Here is a 17,852-nt window from a genome sequence, read left to right on the forward strand (position 1 = left end):
GAAGCGATGGTGGGTACACGTTCTCTGGGGTTAGTTTGAGGTTTGATGAGTGTGTGTGGAGCATACCGCATTGGGAAGACGACGATGTTTGACACGAAACAGGCTTATGTACTTGCCGAGCTGTCATGCGCTATCCTTCTCAGCCTTACAAAAAGAAATTCATCTCGTCGTTAAGCTTGATACACATGCCGGAGACCCGTACCAAAGCTGGAAGAATAGACCGTTATCAATGTAAACACGAGCCCCGCACGTATCATATACACTATTCTCGAAAGGAGGCAGCAATTTGTTTTACTTAGATATACAGGCGTGATGGTGAACTGATCTTTAGCTATAGGTTGCTTTTTGCATATCGATAGAAGAAGCGTCGATACTCGATGATGACATGATTGCAAGATGCACGTCGGTTGCGGATTGATGGCAGACACCGGTAGTGCCACTTCTTATGAGTTAAGTGCCGCTGCAAGACCCTTCTGAATCGGTAGCGATCGGCACCCCAGCCGTGCAGCTTGCGAATACGCGGCTCGGAAGACTGAGCGCCAACCATAGAGTTCGTAGATCACTCCTATTGGCGCACCTTAGGCACGCAAAGCTAGAAGGCAAAAACAAGGAAACGAGGAGCAGATCTCGGAAGACTATTTAGTGCACTGCTGGATATTTGTGGCTTGGAAAAGTGATGCACTGTTACTTCTTCTCGCCTTAGAGAAGTTGAAGGAGGGTTGGAGGAAGGTTGGACTAGTTAACGGATATCAATGCCGCGGTCCCAATCCTGATGTTGAGCGAAAGCGTTGACCCGACCCAAAGTTTGTGAACCAAAGTTGATGCCACCTTAGACACGGAAAACGTACCCGACAGGAGACAGTGCTCGATAAAATTTTGTCAGTAGCTATGGAGATCAAGAATTAGGATATCAAAATAACGGCAGGCAAAATCAGGTGACACGTAATTTCAAATGACTCGTGATAATTCATTTCATAAGCGCGAAACTCTAATTCACAGAAACTCTCCCCTGCCAATCACAGGCGCCATTATCTCCCCATCGACTTGAAAACCTTCTCCCGGCGAGGATCTGTGGGCAAGGCTTGTATAACGACCGAATCAAGCTCGCGATCGGATCCATTTGAGCCAATCCGATCGTGGTATTTCCACTCCGACTCCGTGCTTCGAATGGAAATCGCGTCACGGGAATTGGGCGTGTGAGTCCCCCGCACGCGATCTGCGAGGCTTTGGGATGCGGTGATGAACCAGGGGAGTCTGCCAGCGGGTTTGACTGGGTTTGTTTGTTAGTGACTGGTATCGTTGATGGGTGTGTAGTAGGAAAGTGCGCCGACGAAGCAGGGAAATGTGGTGAAACTTACTAGTCCAGTATTCGCGGTGATCTTCGTCTTCGGGAACGATGTAGCCGCCGGAGATAATCTTGGTCAAGTAAATCATGCCATTAAGTGCAGTGTAGACCATCAAACCCGCAATAAGACCGTAGGCCGCGCTGTATCCGAAGGGAATGAACATCACGGTTACGAAGGCTGGAATCGCATCGCCGATGTACCGCCAATTGATCGAGGAGATTTGTCGCATCATGAGGCAGCCAACCTATGTTTTTGTTAATGATGATGTCTTGAAGATTTGATAAAGAAAGGCTTACCAGGATCAATGTGCTTCCAGTAGCCCATGGCGGTATCGAAGCAAAGATAGGAGCGAAGAACATGGATATGAGAAAACAAACACCACAGGTCATGGCTGTTAATCCAGTTTTGCCACCTTCTGCAATCCCAGCACCGCTCTCGATGAAAGCCGTCACAGGTGAACAACCAAGGAGTGCACCCATGGAGATGCAAAAAGCGTCCGTGCAATAAGCAATCGTTGATCGTGGAAAATCTCCAGTCTCCGCGTCCACCACGCCGGAGAAACGTGCCATGGAATAAAGTGTAGCCGTGCAGTCGATGATGTCGACATAGAGGAAAGTGAATAGGGCGAGGGCGAAGTGGCCAGGTGCCCGGTTGACGTCCCAGTCCAGAGCGTTCAAAGTGCGATTGATGGGATGAAAGTCGACCACCTTCTTGAAGAATTCGAAGCGGTTGTCACCAACCTCGTTGTAAGGAAAGAATGTGACTGATGTACCTCGTGGCCATGAGATGATTGACACGAGTAGGATGGCCAGGATCATGGCACTCTTGACCTTATATGTCATCAAGTAAGCTGTCAAGATGCCCCCACCCATGATACCTAGCCACATCTGCGAGAGGTATTAGCAACGTCTTGTGAGGAAGTAATATAGGACATACAGTAGGAGAGGTCATCTTGTGGCTTGTACATGAGCCAAACTCATCCTTGTACTGATCTGGACATCCCGCTATGTCAAGTGGAGTACTCTTTGAGCCCGCAATTGCACCAATACCTGCATTGGCGCTCAGTCCAACCTCGGCGAGAAACAGCCCTATACCACACGCTGCAGCAATCTTAAGTGACACTGGTATGATCTTGACGAGCCATTGTCGCATGCCGATTAAAGATAGGAATATGAAGATGAAGCCTTCAGCAAAAACCGCAGTGAGTGCCAGATTATAGGAGATGAGACCGGTGCCATGGAAGCCGACAATCTGGTAGGCGAAGTACGCGTTGAGACCCATGCCTGGTGCGAGACAAACGGGCATGTTGGTGAAGAACCCAAAGAGAAACGAGCTGAAGCCGGCTACGGCCGCGGTTGCGGTGATGAGGTTGCGGTTCAAATCTGAGCTTGGGTCAGATAATTTACTGAGCATTTAGAAGGTCCTTACCCTGCTTGCAGATGAGGTACTCGGTGTTCGTCAAACATATAGGGTCTGTTGCATCGTTGCATACGCAGTTGCCTCCAGTGTCGGCAAGAATAGTGGCCTAGATTCATTAATATGTCGAACAATACACGACTTTAGAAGCTTTACATTGACTGCTATGATGTATGCCATTGTGAAGAAGGACGTAAGTCCTGCCCGCACTTCGGTAGTGAACTTCGTATGTAGGATCTCATCTTTCTGCGAAGACAGTCAGCCATATCCAATATCACCAATACCCTCGTTAAACATACATGCCCACAGCCGCCGAGACGAAATATCCTTCCGAAAGTTGACCGGCCGATGTACACATTGAGTGACTCGATTGAGGAACGGATGGACTCCATGATTACAGACGTAAAGATGGCCACCAGTCGAAGGTTTCAATGCTCGGTAGATAAAGAGGGAGGGATCTGCGACAGATAGCCCTGCGTCGACTATATTTGTGTCACGCACGTCCGGTAGAAGCAAACATGAACGATTCGGAACGAAAAGGTATATGGCATGGATCAATCGCAAATGCGATCGGTTATATTGGCGCCATAAGCAAAGTTCCTGCAGGAATGCTATAGGAAATATGAAGGGTAGGGCGAACTGTACTAAACAAAAGACACGCGCAAGGCGGAGTGGCATGTAGCGAAAGGGATGGGCGGGGAAGTCAAGGCTATGCATAGCGCGCAGCAGGGTAAAAAGCACGCCCTAAGAAGGTTTTGGACGGAGTGACGGCATGACCACTTGGGACCGCCGCATCATGCGTAGCACAAGTCAATGGTATGGCGGCAGGAGCGTTGTCGTGCAGCTGAAGCGGAGAATCTTGCAGCGTACTCGAGGGTGGGTGGTCTAGCCTCGTGCTATAGTGGCTTGACAGAAGCGAGTCAGGGGCTGACGAGTCTAGCTTGCGCTAGTCAGGTACATCCGATGTAGATCAGACTGAACCATGACTGGTCGGAATGTTGTCTTTGGTGCCCCTCCCGCATCTGCAGCAAAATGACGGGGCGACTAAAAGCCTTAGTAGAACCTTCTGCTCACCCTTGTGGATTCCTTCTGGCAAGATTGACAACAACTATACTCATCTGGTTTACAACTTATGCCGCCATGTCGGTTCAGCGGCCTTGCTGCTTGTTCTGTCCATGGTACCGGTGTTCCCGTTTGACCCTACAGTTCCGACCAGAATGGATCAGCTGTGATCACCATTCTAGTTGGGTTCGCAGTTTGTAGCGAATGCAAGTCAAGGTTGGCGGCATCATATCGGTTATTTCCCTTAGCAGCCGTCATTGCGAATGGTAGCCAGCCACAAGCGTTTCCTGCAGAACCTTGGGCGGAAAGACCGAGAACTGGAAAAGAGAGCCCGATAAGCTGGCCAGTCGCAACTGCTGTACAGCCCAACTGTTTGCTTTTTCGGGGAAGACCCAAATTGAGATGGGGTTGCTTTGCACGCTCACACCACGCGTAGCGGTATCTCTCTCCAACAGTATGGTTGACAACCGGAAAGCTCACGGTGCGCTGAGTGAATCTGCGCTGTGCATCGAAGCACAACAGAGTAGCGCTAGTGCATGTGTTCGGATCAGGGAAGCCCTGATAGTAGTCTGAAAAGGTCAATAACGCCACGGTCCGGGTGGTGCGACAGCGTTTCGATGCCGCGGAAACAAGGGACCGTTGCGTAACTCGCTTTACAGTTGCGACACGGTCCACCCAGGTGCTTGACTACTTTTCCGTTCAGAGGTGCGACTAGTACTGAGGGTTTGATAGCCTTCAGGCGATCATTCGTTCCCACTCCTTGGATCATCGACTTATAGTGGCCCCGCTGCACCCCGCTAGACTCGCCACTGTAATCGAACATGTTCGCGACCGACTTACCACTGGACAAAGAGGCGGAATCCGTGGGTGCGCGGAGGGAACGAAAGACCAAGGAGCGATCCATTAGGTCAAACTCCATCAACACTTCGACTTCACGAACATCAATTAGTTCGACAAACTCGGGCTCTACCGATCGTGAGTTATGGTGGTCTTCGGGCCTGAAGAAGGCGAAGAGTATGAAACCAAAGATACTACGGCCATCAACTGGACGGACTACGGACTCACAGAGAACGGCAATTACTGTGACAACTGAAGTTGACTTGACCCGCACGCACAACCTCAAGGATCCCGAGCTGCAACCTGGCTGGACGTACACAAGTTCTCTTTCTGCAACACTTCCATCCGGAGATCCTATGCATCCACGTCAACATGAAGTACCAGAGCTGGAAGGTGATATGTCATCTCGAAATACGGGCTCCACCAGGTCGCGCATCTCGCGTAAGTGGTCTAACGTGAGCATGATGTGAATATGTGCTTATGACATGTGACAGATGACCGACAGCGCGAGGTGAAAACTCCTACTATGGTCGACAGCAGCGATGATGCGACGCAAGGAAGCCGCGTCAGTCCTAAGTCTTTTGTAACGAGCCGAACTCGTGCCAGTACAGCGAGCCCTGAAAATGAACATGCTATACCCATCTCAATGCCAGAAGCAAAGAGAGTTGACAGCGGGTGAGTCGTCTTCTTACAACTTCTGGGTTTATGCTTACTGTTCGTAGATGGCCCCAGCCCATGGAGACTGAAGCGACCGTCAAACTGGAAGCATTAGAACTGCGTGATAGCTTCCAGGAGGAGCAATCACATGAGGACGTGAGGCACATGGTCAAAGTGAATAGCGGCGCAAATTCGGAGGTCTCCTGCAAGCCTCTCTCGCAATGGCAGTGTCTCACTCCAAGAGGTGTACCTTCGGAGATGCAAATACAGTCGCGTCTGGCTCCTAAAAAGGTCACAGTCTCTCAAGGTACTACATCAGAGCTCAGTCGATTCCAACGCTTCATCCGCAGGATGGAAGGCGCTGGTCCAAAGGTTATCTTGGATCGACTTAAGGAAGACTGGCAATGGACTGCAGGCGGAGATGTTGATGAAGAGGTATGTAGTAATCCTGTAGATTTGTACCGAGTCCTGCTAATGGTTGAACAGTTGGTCCTCGAAAAACAGCTGTGGCTGTTGACGGGTTTCCAAATGCTGAACTTGGGTCGGGAACAGACCCTGCCGCAGCCCGAATGTAACACCGGGAGAATCCTTGAACTATATGGCAATCTCTGTAAGTGAATGTTGTGCCCTTGTGTCACGCTGCCGTGCAAGCTCTAACGGTCGACGCCAGCTGAGGTATACCAACTGTCGGCTATGCATCCGTCTCAAACAGTACACTTCCTTACCACCAAGCCCCCACGACCTGTTCAGTTGCCGGGCAATGTATCGTACTTGACGGTGCGCAAGCTCGGTGCCGTTCCACTGCCTTACCCAGAAGACTACTTCTCGCATATAAGAGCATCGACGTTGCCGTCGCTGGTCCCATCCGCCACGCTACCAGAACTGTTCAGCGAATGTCACAAGCTGCTCGCTCCTGGTGGCTTCCTAGAGATCAGGATCATGGATGCTGCCCCAGTACGCAAGACCACCGGCCCGCTGATGCGGATGTGGATTGAGGATAGGCTCTCTGTCAACTTGGAACGGGACTTCAGATGCTCGAAGCCATGTTCGCTAGTTCCAAGCTGGCTGACAGCTGCCGGATTCGAGATGCTTGTTCAAGAAGACGATCAGAGCATGACGCTACCATGTGCTATCGACCCCGATGCGGCCAATGTAAACGACGAGCTTTCAATGATTATCGGCCGAGCCTTCTGGAAAGACATCTGGGGCAGCTTTGTGGACGACGCTCAAGACGAACCGAAGTGGTGGTGGGAAGACGAAGAGATTGTGCAAGAGTGCGTAAAGCGCCAGACCTTGCTTGAGTGCAGGACAATCTTTGCATACAAGCGGTAAGAGCTAGAACTTGTGGCACAATGGTTGGTGCAATGTGTTGATAATGAAGACTCGACAAGATGGGATTGGCGTTGGCGTCGACATGGAGCGTCTGTACGATAGGATACCCGACGCGTATTGCTGTCACTACCGCCTACGATGATACCTCGTTTAGACTTGTAATTAGATAGCGATGCATTTGGTACGCCGCGCAAATGGATAGTGGGACTTGACCATCATGGATGTTTCGCTCGCCCAAATGCTAACCCCGCACTGCTTAGCGTTCTTGTCACGTGACACCGCGAATAAGGCCGTTCCTTGTCAAAGGATGGCAGGACCCATCATGCTCGTCATGATGCCACAGAGTTGCGCAAGCTGCAATCTGCCAACTGTAGCACTATGGCTTGAACTACGGTCGTCGGACTATTTCGACCCACCTCCCCGGACGTCAGATTAGGAGTCCGTGCCACAGCCTCCGTTTCAGATGCATGGTCCGCAACGCGTCGTGGCTACAAGATCAGCACTATGTCGGCACGACCGAAAGCTTTTCCGCACATCTTCTACACTCGACGGCGCTTTTGGCATGCCTCTCTCCTGAACTAATTAATCCGTCCCTCCAGCTCGTACCACATCTGCATAATCTGGCATAATTCCCACACGACACGGCCACGATCCTACACAACCTGGGAATCCTACACAATCATCGGCACACCTAGAACGGCTTCAGGGCGATCGGCATCCGAGCTACGGCCGCCGAACAATAATATCAGGAATTATGTTCAGTTCGCTAGGGACCAAGATAGCCCTCCGGAAGGCCGGATTAGGCAATGTCAAGCTCCCAAAGACCGACGACTTGTTTGGTAGTGGGAACACCAAGAAGGGGAGCACCAACGGCGCCGATGGAGGAGACACAGGCTTCGCCAACCCCTTCGCAAACGTACAATGGGGTGTACCAAAAGCCCTACAATCTTGGACAACGCCTCCACCGCCCCAGACCCCAGTGCGCAAGCCACCGAACATTGGAGATCGAGCACAAACACACACGAAGCTGCAATTTCCAACGGCCGACGGACGGCCGACTATACTGCTGTTCCTAAGGTTCTGCGGGTGTCCTTGTGAGTATTCATTTCCTCAGACGTTCTAGTCGGATGCAATGGCGGCAATGGCGGAAAGCATCTAATTCCTGCAAAAGTCTCCGAGAAACTCTTCCTCTCGCTCCGAACCCTCGCGAACCGCCATACTTCGATCCACTTCGTCGCAATCTCCCACTGCACACCCGCTGCAACCACAGAGTGGCTCAAGAAACTCGGTGGAGCCTGGAACGTAGATGTAGTAGTGGATCAAGACCGGGAACTATACGCGCTATGGGGTCTAGGCATAGCTACTTGGGGCCATGTGCTGCATCCTAGAAACGGGTACAATCAGGTCATGCTCCGGAAGAATGAGGGTGTCTGGGGACAACAGGTCGGAGAAGGAGCATGTCGATGGCAGATTGGCGGGGCATATGCAGTCGATGGGAGGGGCGTTGTTACATGGGGCTCACCGATGCAGTCAGTAGACGAGGCGATACCATTCGAACACGGCGTAATGTCACTTGGATATGGAGAGACGCATAGACTGGGACTGTGAAATTCCACAATGGATATTCAGGCGTTCGAAATTTCACAAGAGGGAATGTGGGGGTGAGAGATAAACATTCGTCAAGATGCGAAGGGTTCGCGTCTTTCTTGTATAGTACGTTCAGCGTTCAATCTTTCTGTTTCAGAGGAGCTTGCAGTCCGCAAGCTAACAGTGACAATCTGGGGCAGCCATGCTAAATTCTAACGGACTAGATACACAGCTTTCATTCTCTAAGCGAAGTCGCTTGCCTATTAAGGGAGAGTCTCATTCTCTCTTCAAGGCCTCGAGGACCGCCGCTCTGACCTCAGTCCATCTTTGCGAGTCTTCCTTTGTGGAAGCTACGCTTCGTGCTTGTTCAAGACCCCCATCCTGCTTGATCAATTCTTTCATCATTCGTTCGGAAAATATGTCTCTCCTCAACTTCTTCACATTCTCCACCGACTCGCGAAAATAGGTCAAATCCCACAGAATGCGAGGTGGCACTCCTGCAGTTAGCCAAAGCTGATTGGAAATCCACTCAAGCGTGACCTTCCGGTTGCGATTACATGGGGAACCCTTCATGTGTGGTTTGACTGATTTCCACAGCTCATCGATTAGAGCTATGCTTCTTGGATCCGGTTTGGGATACGAGAAGAGGATAGACTCGAGATTCGGCAGGACAGAGCAGATCTGTCGTAGGGAAACTTTGTCTGCCATTGACCAGGACCCGCGAATTGAGTCCTTAAGAGACTCTTCAGTTGGCAAAATCTGAATTTCGAGCTGGGTTATTCGATGTCTGATCTTCGATCTTCCGATGCTCGTGTATCGGTCTGCGTAATCTTTTGAGGTATCGCATGCGAAGTGATTTTGGGTCGATGCTAGCCCTGTAACCCTGCTGGCTTTGAGTAGGAGTACGTGCCGATCGAAGCAATGCTTGTCGACCTCGTCATGTAACTGTTTATTCGTACGCATTATCGCCAAATTCTCTGGTAACGACCTATCCGTTCTTGTATATTTTCGAGAGAACATAGGGATGTAGGCAAGATGCGGTATGAGACAATCGTATACTTGGAGACGAAGCTCATAGGGAAGCCGGAGAAACGGGAGAGGTTTGACTTGAGCATAGTTAGACTCATTCACGACTCTGAATAACGTGGTACCTACGTGTCTGCTCTGCGCTCGAGAAGATCTCTTCAAGTGAAGTGTCGCAAATGGCGTCCAACGCCAATAGTAAAGTCCTTACGTCGGAGAAAGTTGGACCGAATCTTGCAGCGGTTCTTTTAGAGCTATCTGAAGATCTGACGAGGCGAACATTGGTGAAGTGTCGTGAACCTAATACTTCAGTGTAAGCCCTGACATAAAGGTCAGGAATTTCGTCCGGTCGTTTCAGTCCCTTGGTACAGAAGTAGACTTCCTCCGAGCCTTGGATATGCGTGCAAGACGATGTTCCCTGGAGGATGACATCGAACTGTAGCTGTTTGTGACGATGAAACGGAGTTCGAGTCAACACGTTACTCAGTGCCTGTAGCTTCGCCTTGAGAAGCCCAGCCCGGGCTACCGTGTATGCGCCTGTGAACTCAGTCTTCTCTGCAGATAGGGTGTCCCTAGGTCCAGAGTCAGCATTGTTGATATCGCAATAATTGTTGATGGTCGCTGCTTACATTGCTTGTGTAAAGTCCAATGATAGCGGCGATCTGGCTGGATTGCAGATATTTTGGAGGACCTCGAGAAGAAGCGATTTTGAAGTTATATTACCTAGGTGTTTAGAAAGACCATGTTCAAGTCAGGGGCATTCACCAAGCATATAAGTTACGAAGCATCGAGCTAAGGGAGGCAGCAGCATCACACGGGCCGAATATACGAAAATATTTCCCAGTTGATACGAGGTCAAAAGTCAGACCCTACTCAGTACTTACGAGTTTAGTATAAGTAGTGGAGCTCAATACCAAGACTGGTGCCTGGCTAACATCAATAGAATCCGTCTAAGCGTGCCGGTGTAACGAAACGCTTTTTCTTCCACTCTCAGATCATTTAGAGCGCGTTTAAGCTCGAATAGGCACAGTACACACGTATTCTGCAGCGCTTGTTCTCGTAGCAAGTCGATCTCTAATACCGAAAAGTGTGTTATTGACTATGCCGTCGCTCGTTCTGCTGGTGTGACTACATAGAGTGACCGCGCATAAGATGAGCTACTCTGACAACATAAGAACTCTAAAGTGACAGGGCTTATAGCTGCACGATTCAATAGATAGCTCTGCCGGATACCCAGGTTTGCTGAGCACTCTGCTGAGACCTTACTGAGTCCTCTATTGTAGTAAATCACAACCTACTTTAGCTTGGATCTGAAGTTTGTCAAACCAGGTGCGGTTGAGCTACCAGAACAGATGTTCAAAAGTGCGAATAGGTGCGGGATTCATGCTAGCGAGGTTCAGCGGCAGATACATTTAGGGTGATTTGGTGTCCTTATTCTTTCACTATCATGCTAGAAACTCATATAACCTGACTGTATCCTAACTTTCCGTTATAGAAAATCCTCTTCATGTTACTGATGTCCTGGAAAGCGCTGTTCGTTACAACAGACAGCACTATGAGCGCGACCTCGCAAAAGTCCTGAGGATTGCTTGAGCATTACCGCTTGTGCCACTACACAGTATTTCTCTCAGATACAGCGCATTTAAAGTGATTTTTACCGAGCACCAAATGCACACTGTAGAATATTGGAGACTTCCCCGAGTATCCAAGGTCGAGTGTGGAAACTTTCTCGGAGACATTCCAACACTGCGCTGACAGTACGGAGCCGGAGACTTTAGGTACTGATGGACAGCATGCGCGATGCGATTTGTTCTACTTGAAGCACCAAATAAGGCTGCATCTTTATGGTGGACATAGTCAAGACCGTACTTGCACCGGAGATTTTCTTGGGGATTTTCTCGCCGCATAAATCTGGTGCTTATAGTACCTATATTAGGCCGGCTGGACAAGCGACGAACGAAACATAAATTTCCACACACTCTCGAACTCTCAGATCACCTTGTCTCGCGCAAGACCTACCCGCTTCTCGAAAGATACATCAAAGACGCTATATAAGGTAGACATAACAAGATGGTGCTCCGAGTTCGACCCCAGATCTTCGACATACTCATTATCGGCTCAGGCCCAGCAGGGCTGAACGCCGCGCTCACCTGTGCAAGAACACGTAGTACAGCTATTGTTTTCGACAACCAGCAGTACCGTAATGAAGGCGTTACACACATGCATACGGTAGCGTCTCGCGATCACTTCAACCCCCGAGAGTTCGGTCGCATCGCTCGCGAACAAGTCGAATCCCGTTACGATACCATTTGGTTTCAAGCTGCGACAATCACCCATGCGAAAAAGAAACAGGTGTCTGTACCTGATGAGAAGGGCTTGTATGATGGCTTCGAAGTCACAGATAGCGACGGTCACTCGTATGAGGGAAAGAAGATCATCCTAGCTACCGGTTCAAGAGATGTTTTCCCCGAAATCCAAGGCTATAAGGAAAACTGGCCAGCGCATGTATACCAATGCTTAGCTTGCGATGGCTACGAGCAACGCGGAAGTGCAGTCGGCATCCTAGGTTTCGACAGCCCAATGTACACTCACTTTGTACAAATGGCCATCCCACTCGAACCCACTTCCATCACCATATTCAGCAACGGGCCCATCAAGCAGGAAGAACCAGTACAAGAGGCTATGAAACTCGCAAAGGCCTTCGGCGCAACGCTCGACGAGCGGAAAATCGTGCGCCTGGTAAACAACGGCCCGAGCCACACAGATGGCGTAACAATTCACTTCGAAACCGGCGAACCAGTCACCCTCGGTTTTATCGTTCACAAACCTGCTACAGTCAATCGTGCGCAACACCTCATCGAGCAACTTGGTGTCGACACTGTGGAACCAGCGATGGGTGGACATATCAAGATTGCAAACGCAATGTTCAATGAGACAAGCGTCACGGGCGTATTTGCTGCTGGCGACACCATGTTAATGATGAAGCAGGTTGCGATTGCTATGGCAGAAGGACTCAAAGCAGCGGCAGGCGCGGGAATGCAGATTGCGCAAGAAAAGGCCAAGAGTCTTTCCAAGACCTTTGAGGAGAGGGAGGGCACGGTTGAAGGAGAGAAGGATAAGGCAGAAGTGGCTTCATATTAAAAAGAATCAATGGGTGGATTAAGGGAGCAAGGAAGCTGTTTTGAATGTCTACATGTATGATGTTTGAGCAGACGATAGGTTCGTGGAGGAGGGCACGACCATTGATTCCTGACACACAGTATGTAGTTTCCTTTGAGAATGTAGAACATCTTCTTCCAATATACTGCTATTACCATAGATACATATCACTGTCACCAACTTGGAAGCTGTGCTTCATACCTATCGCTGTACCAGTAGCAGGAGCGTTTGCAGCCAGCACATAATTCCTCGAATACTCTCGATATCCACGGCGCCTACCATATCTGCGACGTTCGCCACGCCACTACTCTTAAAGTTCACACCGTCACCTGTAGCTCTCCTCAACAACATAAAGTCTCCCAATTCGCTGGAACCGACCCCAGAATGTTCGTCGCACCATTCGCAGAGCTCAAAGCCCGAATCAATGGCCTGATCGTCAAGACTACTTCCATGTCCTCCTCATTATCTGAAACCTCTACATCCGCCAGAGATAATGCTCGTGACAAGCCGTCAACCCAACCGAGATATGCCATCAAGAAACCTTCCATGCGCCTGTTCCCTAAGACACAGGCTCCACTACCGACGGTCAATATTATGACAAAACACAGCCATACCTTCAACAGCTCAACAGCAACTGGACTGGACAAATTGGGACAGCTGCAGTTTGTAGAAGTATTGAAAAACTGGATCGTTGGTATGTGGTATCATCTATATATCGGAGTTCAGATCAGATGAAGAATATAGGATGGTGTCAATGGGAAGCAGATGAGCGGATGGCTAACATGGCATCGATGGACAGAAGTTGCGCCTTTCATCGCCACTACGAATTCCGACAAGAGCTCGTCTTACAAAGTCGTCTTCACTGCGAAAAGATTGAGTACGGAGAATACATCGGCCATTGCCTCAGTGGCTGCAACTTCTTTGTACATAGCGAAACTTTTTGCTATCAGGCCAAATCTATGGGACAGTGATTGGACGCTTGTAGAGCAGAGCAGCAGAACCGATACCTTGATTGATGCAGTAGAAGATTTATGGGAGAGGGTCATGCATAGAGCGGATAGTTTGGCTTGTGAGTCTTGGTGTATCATGGTGAACAGAGTCTGAAAGGTCATGTACTAACGATATCAATCTGTTAGATGGAACGAAAGTCGGTGCGATGGTCGATAAGAGGATGAGCGGAGATGACAAGATAATGGCTAGGAAGAGTGCGGAGTGGTAGTCATGATCAGATGCAGGGGAATGGAAGGGTTGGGGATGGTAATGGTTTGTTCATAGCAGATGTGATCTGCGAAACAGGGCTTTTGGGCATATAAGTTTTTGCCTCACGATGGCGTACATACTGAAGTATGAAATCATGTGTATCTAGAGTCAACGCATTCACGTAGCATACATACGATTTCCTCCCATCTACAGTATCTATCTCTTGCTCGATATCTTCGACGTCAATCTGACGTTCTTCCAACATCTTACTCCTCCTTCTTATGTATCCTTGGCAACCCGAGCCACAACACCAAAATTACGCCCAATAGCGCCAGAATAATCGGCTGCAGAACCTGTACACCATGTGCCTGCGCGATAGCTCCAACCGCAAAGGGGAAGATGGCAGCTCCACTCCCACCAAAAGCTGCCGCAAAACCAATCGCACCCACATGTAGATGGCGTGGTAGAAGCTTCGTAGCGGCGACAACGACAGCGGGGAACAATGGACCAAGGAAGAACCCTTGGAAGCTTACTGCAACGGCCGAGACGTAGAATTGAGGGACGAGCCAGAAGATAAGTTCGAGAGCCATTGTGATGGGTAGGTAGATCTGGTGCTTTGGATTAATATGAGGAAGAAACAACATAGGTGTGAAGAAGGAACTTACGGTAATAGCCAACTTTTCCCCTATCCTTGGCGTCACAAAGCCCAGCACAACCCTTCCTACAGTAATCCCCATCCAGAACCCAGTCGCTACCATTCCACTCGCAAAGTCCTCACCATCACGCACTTCGAGCATGAATTTGACTATCCAGCCACCAAGCGCAACTTCAATACCCACGTATCCGAGTAAGAAGAGTGCACAGAGCCATGTGACGCGTGCATGCGGGAGACGGAGGAGTGCCTCCTTCATCCGATTGTCTTTCGTACCACTGGTTCTTGGGTTGGCTGCACGGAATTTGTCACCGGTCTCGTGCCAGAAAGCTGCTGTCGAGGTCGCTAATTCGATGACTGCCATGGCAATCATGACATAGTAGAATGTGTACCAGGGCAGTCTGCTCCCTTTTGTGATCATGGTTGTTGCTATCAAGGGAGAAAGCACTGCACCTACACCGTAAAAGGCGTGTAGGAAACCCAGCACTTCGTTCGGGTTCGCCATGTTACCCATCCAGGCATCTATTTAAAGTCGGTCAGCCATTTTCCTCTTACAACCTGTGGAGACAGGAAATGAGACAGATACTCACTCCATGCAGCATCAGCAAGACCATTACCAAAGCCAGCCAGCATGAAAATGACGACGAGCACCGGGTATGGAGGATGCACCGCAATAACCACATACGCGATTAGATGACACGTCGGTGCTATGACCGCAACACCTCTCTGGCCAAACTTGAGATGAATGGTGTTGTTCAACAATGCGGAAGCCGTGTAGCCGACAAGTGGAGATAAAAACACTAGCGATATGACGACGAAAGTGAGGCTATAGTATTCTTGCAACTTGAGTCGTTGTCAGCATGCACTCTCCACGCCCTCCTCTCAAAAGTACGACAAACTTACATAAGGTATCAAAGCTCCATACGCTGCATCATTGCTCCCCATAACGACGAAACTCCAGAACGCCGCCGAGGTCTTGAAGAAATTCGATCGAGGGTGGTTCCATTGCTCCAACTTGGCTGCTGATTGGGTCGTTGGGGACGGTAAATTTTCTATCGGGTCACTTTCTTGGGCGCCTTTGGTATCTGAAAGTCGCAAGCCGCCCGTGTTACTCGAAGTGGCGATTTGGGCATTTTGAGGTTTAGAGATGTAATTTGAGACGTCTTGAAGTTCAATGGGCTGCTCGAGACAGGTCGATGAGGTGCCGTTTTGGAACGCCATTGTTGGGTTCTTGGGACGGTGGGAAGGGTTGACAGCCTGGTTGCCGCTTAGGACTTTTGAGGTGCGAGTGGTTGACGAAGGAAGCCTGAAGACCGAGCTGGGAGGGAGGAGAGGTCTATGATAAGTAAGTCCAACGCTAGTGGACAGTATGAAAGTTTTGACGCGATTGGCGTAATACGAAGGTGAACCGTTCACACAGAGGCTATGACGTTTTACTCCTGCACGCTCAACAACCCTTCAGCCAACAGCCGCGTGATGCGCAATAAAAACCACCCCTACAGGTCCCTTGAATTCTCCAGTGCTCGAGCTTAGGCTCATTGCCTCGCAAGGTTTACTCAAAGGAGCGGAGCACTGCGAGAACACTGCATCCAGACATTTCCTAGCCTACACCGACGTTCTGTTAGCACCAGAAGAAGCATGCTCAAGGCGGGGAAGCGAAGGGTCTCCATATTATGTACGCAGCCAATCAGCACAAGGCAACCCTGAACTTGCAGTTCGCAAAAGGAAGCGACCGGGAAATCTTCGGCAATGTGACTTTTCCGCCAGTAAACCGCCGCTAGCGAGATGCTGTATACGCTGTAGATATCATACTTGTGATTCTCGAAAGGCTAGCGATGGAAGACCTGAACAAGTTTCGTTACGTCGCAAGTCTGCGTTCAACATACGTGTTCGAAGTTACTCATAGTGTGGCACCCTTTACACACGGAGCGCCACCATCCGACTGATCTCGCACCAAACCTAAAGTGTCGAAAAAATGCGAAGATGAAACCCATCTCGTTGGAGCCCCCAACACAGTCACAAATCACTCTAGTCAAGTCACTCTACGTCGCAAGCTGCATGTCACTTGTATCACAAAGCCAATGTTTAGTCAACGCTTCGAAAATCGTTAATCATTTTCATGTTCATGCTATACCTGCTATTATTACCTGAGCTGATTCGCGGAACCACGCTCACCCGTCTCCTCCATGCTCGTACCGCTCGTACCATGCTTGGGGTATCTCTCTCCCAACGTTCTACACAACAAGCCGTCTGAAAGGAAAAAAGAAACACGAAAGGAAAAAAAACCGTTCTTGAGATCAACGCTTGTATTTCAACGACTGTGGGGAAAGGTAAATCGTCCATATACACATACTCGCTTTCTACAGTCGCGCATTTTGCTCCTGTGACGCTCTGCTCGCTCGCCCTGGTCGTTCGGCCCTTGTCTTTGGTGAAAAATTAAAATGGAAGACAATGTGAAATCGTCATGCTGGTGAAGGCATCTATGAGGGCTGGATAACGGAGGGACCGGCAAGGACCTCGGCGTCGGCAACGGACTCGCTCTTGGTGATCATCATGTAGACTTCACCCTGGAGGCCCTGGGGAACCATGCAGTTGCCGTCAGCAATCTTGGTGAACTGGTTGCCGCCACTGTAATATGTTAGAAGGTAGATCTCATAAGGGGGATATGGTATGACTTACGGTCCGACGAAAGCGCAGAAAGAGGCACCGGCTGGCTGAGCGGGGTCGGCAAGCTTCAGGTTCTGACCAACGGTAGCCTTTTCGGGGTTCTGGAGAGCGATGGCAGGGAAGGCTTGGATGTTGAGGTTGGATCCTTCGGGGCAAGACTTGATGAATTGAGCGGCCAGGGTGAAGACAGCGCGGGGCTGGAGAGCAGTGTCGAAAGCGGCAGGGACTGGCTCGGCGCCAGATGCGATACGGATGAATGCCTGGTGACGGGCCTCGACAGTGACGATGGAACCGGCAGCCGAGAGGATGTCAGAAGAGTTGACAAGGGGAGCGGCACCAAGGTAGGCAGAGACACCGACAGCCTCAAGAACACGGGCGGTCTTGACCATGGAGTCAGCGCTGGCAAGGGCGGCGTCGAAGTTGTATTGGCAAGGCTCGACGGGCTTTGCACCTGCTCCTGCGATGGCGGACTGCAGAGTAGTGACGTGAGTAGCCTCAGTTTGTCCAACACCCATCAGAGACTTGACCTGGCCTTCACTGAGGCCGAGAGCCATGAAGTCTGACATGGAAAACTTGGCGAAACCCTGCTTGTAGTATTCAGATTCGAGATGCTCGGCGGTCAAAGCACTGTTGCCATTGTCAGATCCTGATTACTATGTTGAGGGAATTAGAACTACTCACAAGTTGAGGATGTCAACATCGCTCAATGTTGCTGCTGCCGCCGGTGCAGCAGCAGCAGGAGAGGCGGCCTCTCCTGCGGTTTCCGTAATGGCTGCCGCCGCGGGAGTAGCGGACGACATGACCATTGAGCTCGACTTGGAAGCCGACTCTTGACGGGCATAGTTTGCGGGAGCGGCAGCCACAAGAGGCGCCAGGGCAACTAGGCCCTTGAGGATGGTTGATACGCTAGGCAT

At 50.2% G+C, this 17,852-nt stretch overlaps 7 protein-coding genes across 7 annotated transcripts; 3 read left to right on the forward strand and 4 right to left on the reverse strand.

The window, feature by feature from the left end:
• Positions 1–1,028: 1,028 nt before the first annotated feature.
• On the reverse strand, positions 1,029–3,154 carry J4E82_009808 (uncharacterized protein; the record flags this gene model as incomplete). The annotated part of the gene is made up of 7 exons (XM_051736029.1): positions 1,029–1,270; positions 1,359–1,590; positions 1,643–2,233; positions 2,283–2,728; positions 2,775–2,871; positions 2,919–3,008; positions 3,062–3,154. The coding sequence occupies 7 exons, from the start codon at positions 3,152–3,154 to the stop codon at positions 1,029–1,031; spliced, it is 1,791 nt and encodes a 596-aa protein (XP_051584203.1).
• A 1,491-nt stretch (positions 3,155–4,645) lies between these two features.
• Positions 4,646–6,650, forward strand: J4E82_009809 (uncharacterized protein; the record flags this gene model as incomplete). Its single annotated transcript, XM_051736030.1, has 5 exons — positions 4,646–5,102; positions 5,156–5,336; positions 5,384–5,753; positions 5,805–5,928; positions 5,989–6,650. The coding sequence occupies 5 exons, from the start codon at positions 4,646–4,648 to the stop codon at positions 6,648–6,650; spliced, it is 1,794 nt and encodes a 597-aa protein (XP_051584204.1).
• A 754-nt stretch (positions 6,651–7,404) lies between these two features.
• Positions 7,405–8,258, forward strand: J4E82_009810 (uncharacterized protein; the record flags this gene model as incomplete). The annotated part of the gene is made up of 2 exons (XM_051736031.1): positions 7,405–7,744; positions 7,822–8,258. The coding sequence occupies 2 exons, from the start codon at positions 7,405–7,407 to the stop codon at positions 8,256–8,258; spliced, it is 777 nt and encodes a 258-aa protein (XP_051584205.1).
• A 255-nt stretch (positions 8,259–8,513) lies between these two features.
• Positions 8,514–10,048, reverse strand: J4E82_009811 (uncharacterized protein; the record flags this gene model as incomplete). The annotated part of the gene is made up of 4 exons (XM_051736032.1): positions 8,514–9,343; positions 9,393–9,832; positions 9,890–9,983; positions 10,042–10,048. The coding sequence occupies 4 exons, from the start codon at positions 10,046–10,048 to the stop codon at positions 8,514–8,516; spliced, it is 1,371 nt and encodes a 456-aa protein (XP_051584206.1).
• Positions 10,049–11,330: 1,282 nt separating this feature from the next.
• J4E82_009812 (uncharacterized protein) lies at positions 11,331–12,401 on the forward strand (the record flags this gene model as incomplete). The annotated part of the gene is made up of 1 exon (XM_051736033.1): positions 11,331–12,401. The coding sequence occupies one exon, from the start codon at positions 11,331–11,333 to the stop codon at positions 12,399–12,401; it is 1,071 nt and encodes a 356-aa protein (XP_051584207.1).
• Positions 12,402–13,885: 1,484 nt separating this feature from the next.
• Positions 13,886–15,492, reverse strand: J4E82_009813 (uncharacterized protein; the record flags this gene model as incomplete). The annotated part of the gene is made up of 4 exons (XM_051736034.1): positions 13,886–14,227; positions 14,285–14,793; positions 14,862–15,114; positions 15,175–15,492. The coding sequence occupies 4 exons, from the start codon at positions 15,490–15,492 to the stop codon at positions 13,886–13,888; spliced, it is 1,422 nt and encodes a 473-aa protein (XP_051584208.1).
• Positions 15,493–16,751: 1,259 nt separating this feature from the next.
• J4E82_009814 (uncharacterized protein) lies at positions 16,752–17,852 on the reverse strand (the record flags this gene model as incomplete). The annotated part of the gene is made up of 3 exons (XM_051736035.1): positions 16,752–16,899; positions 16,951–17,565; positions 17,620–17,852. 3 exons carry the CDS (start codon positions 17,850–17,852, stop codon positions 16,752–16,754), a joined length of 996 nt encoding a protein of 331 aa, XP_051584209.1.

This window comes from Alternaria postmessia (genome assembly GCF_024291825.1).
Source record: "Alternaria postmessia strain BMP 2775 chromosome Unknown scaffold_101, whole genome shotgun sequence".
Taxonomy (NCBI): Eukaryota; Fungi; Ascomycota; class Dothideomycetes; order Pleosporales; family Pleosporaceae; genus Alternaria; species Alternaria postmessia.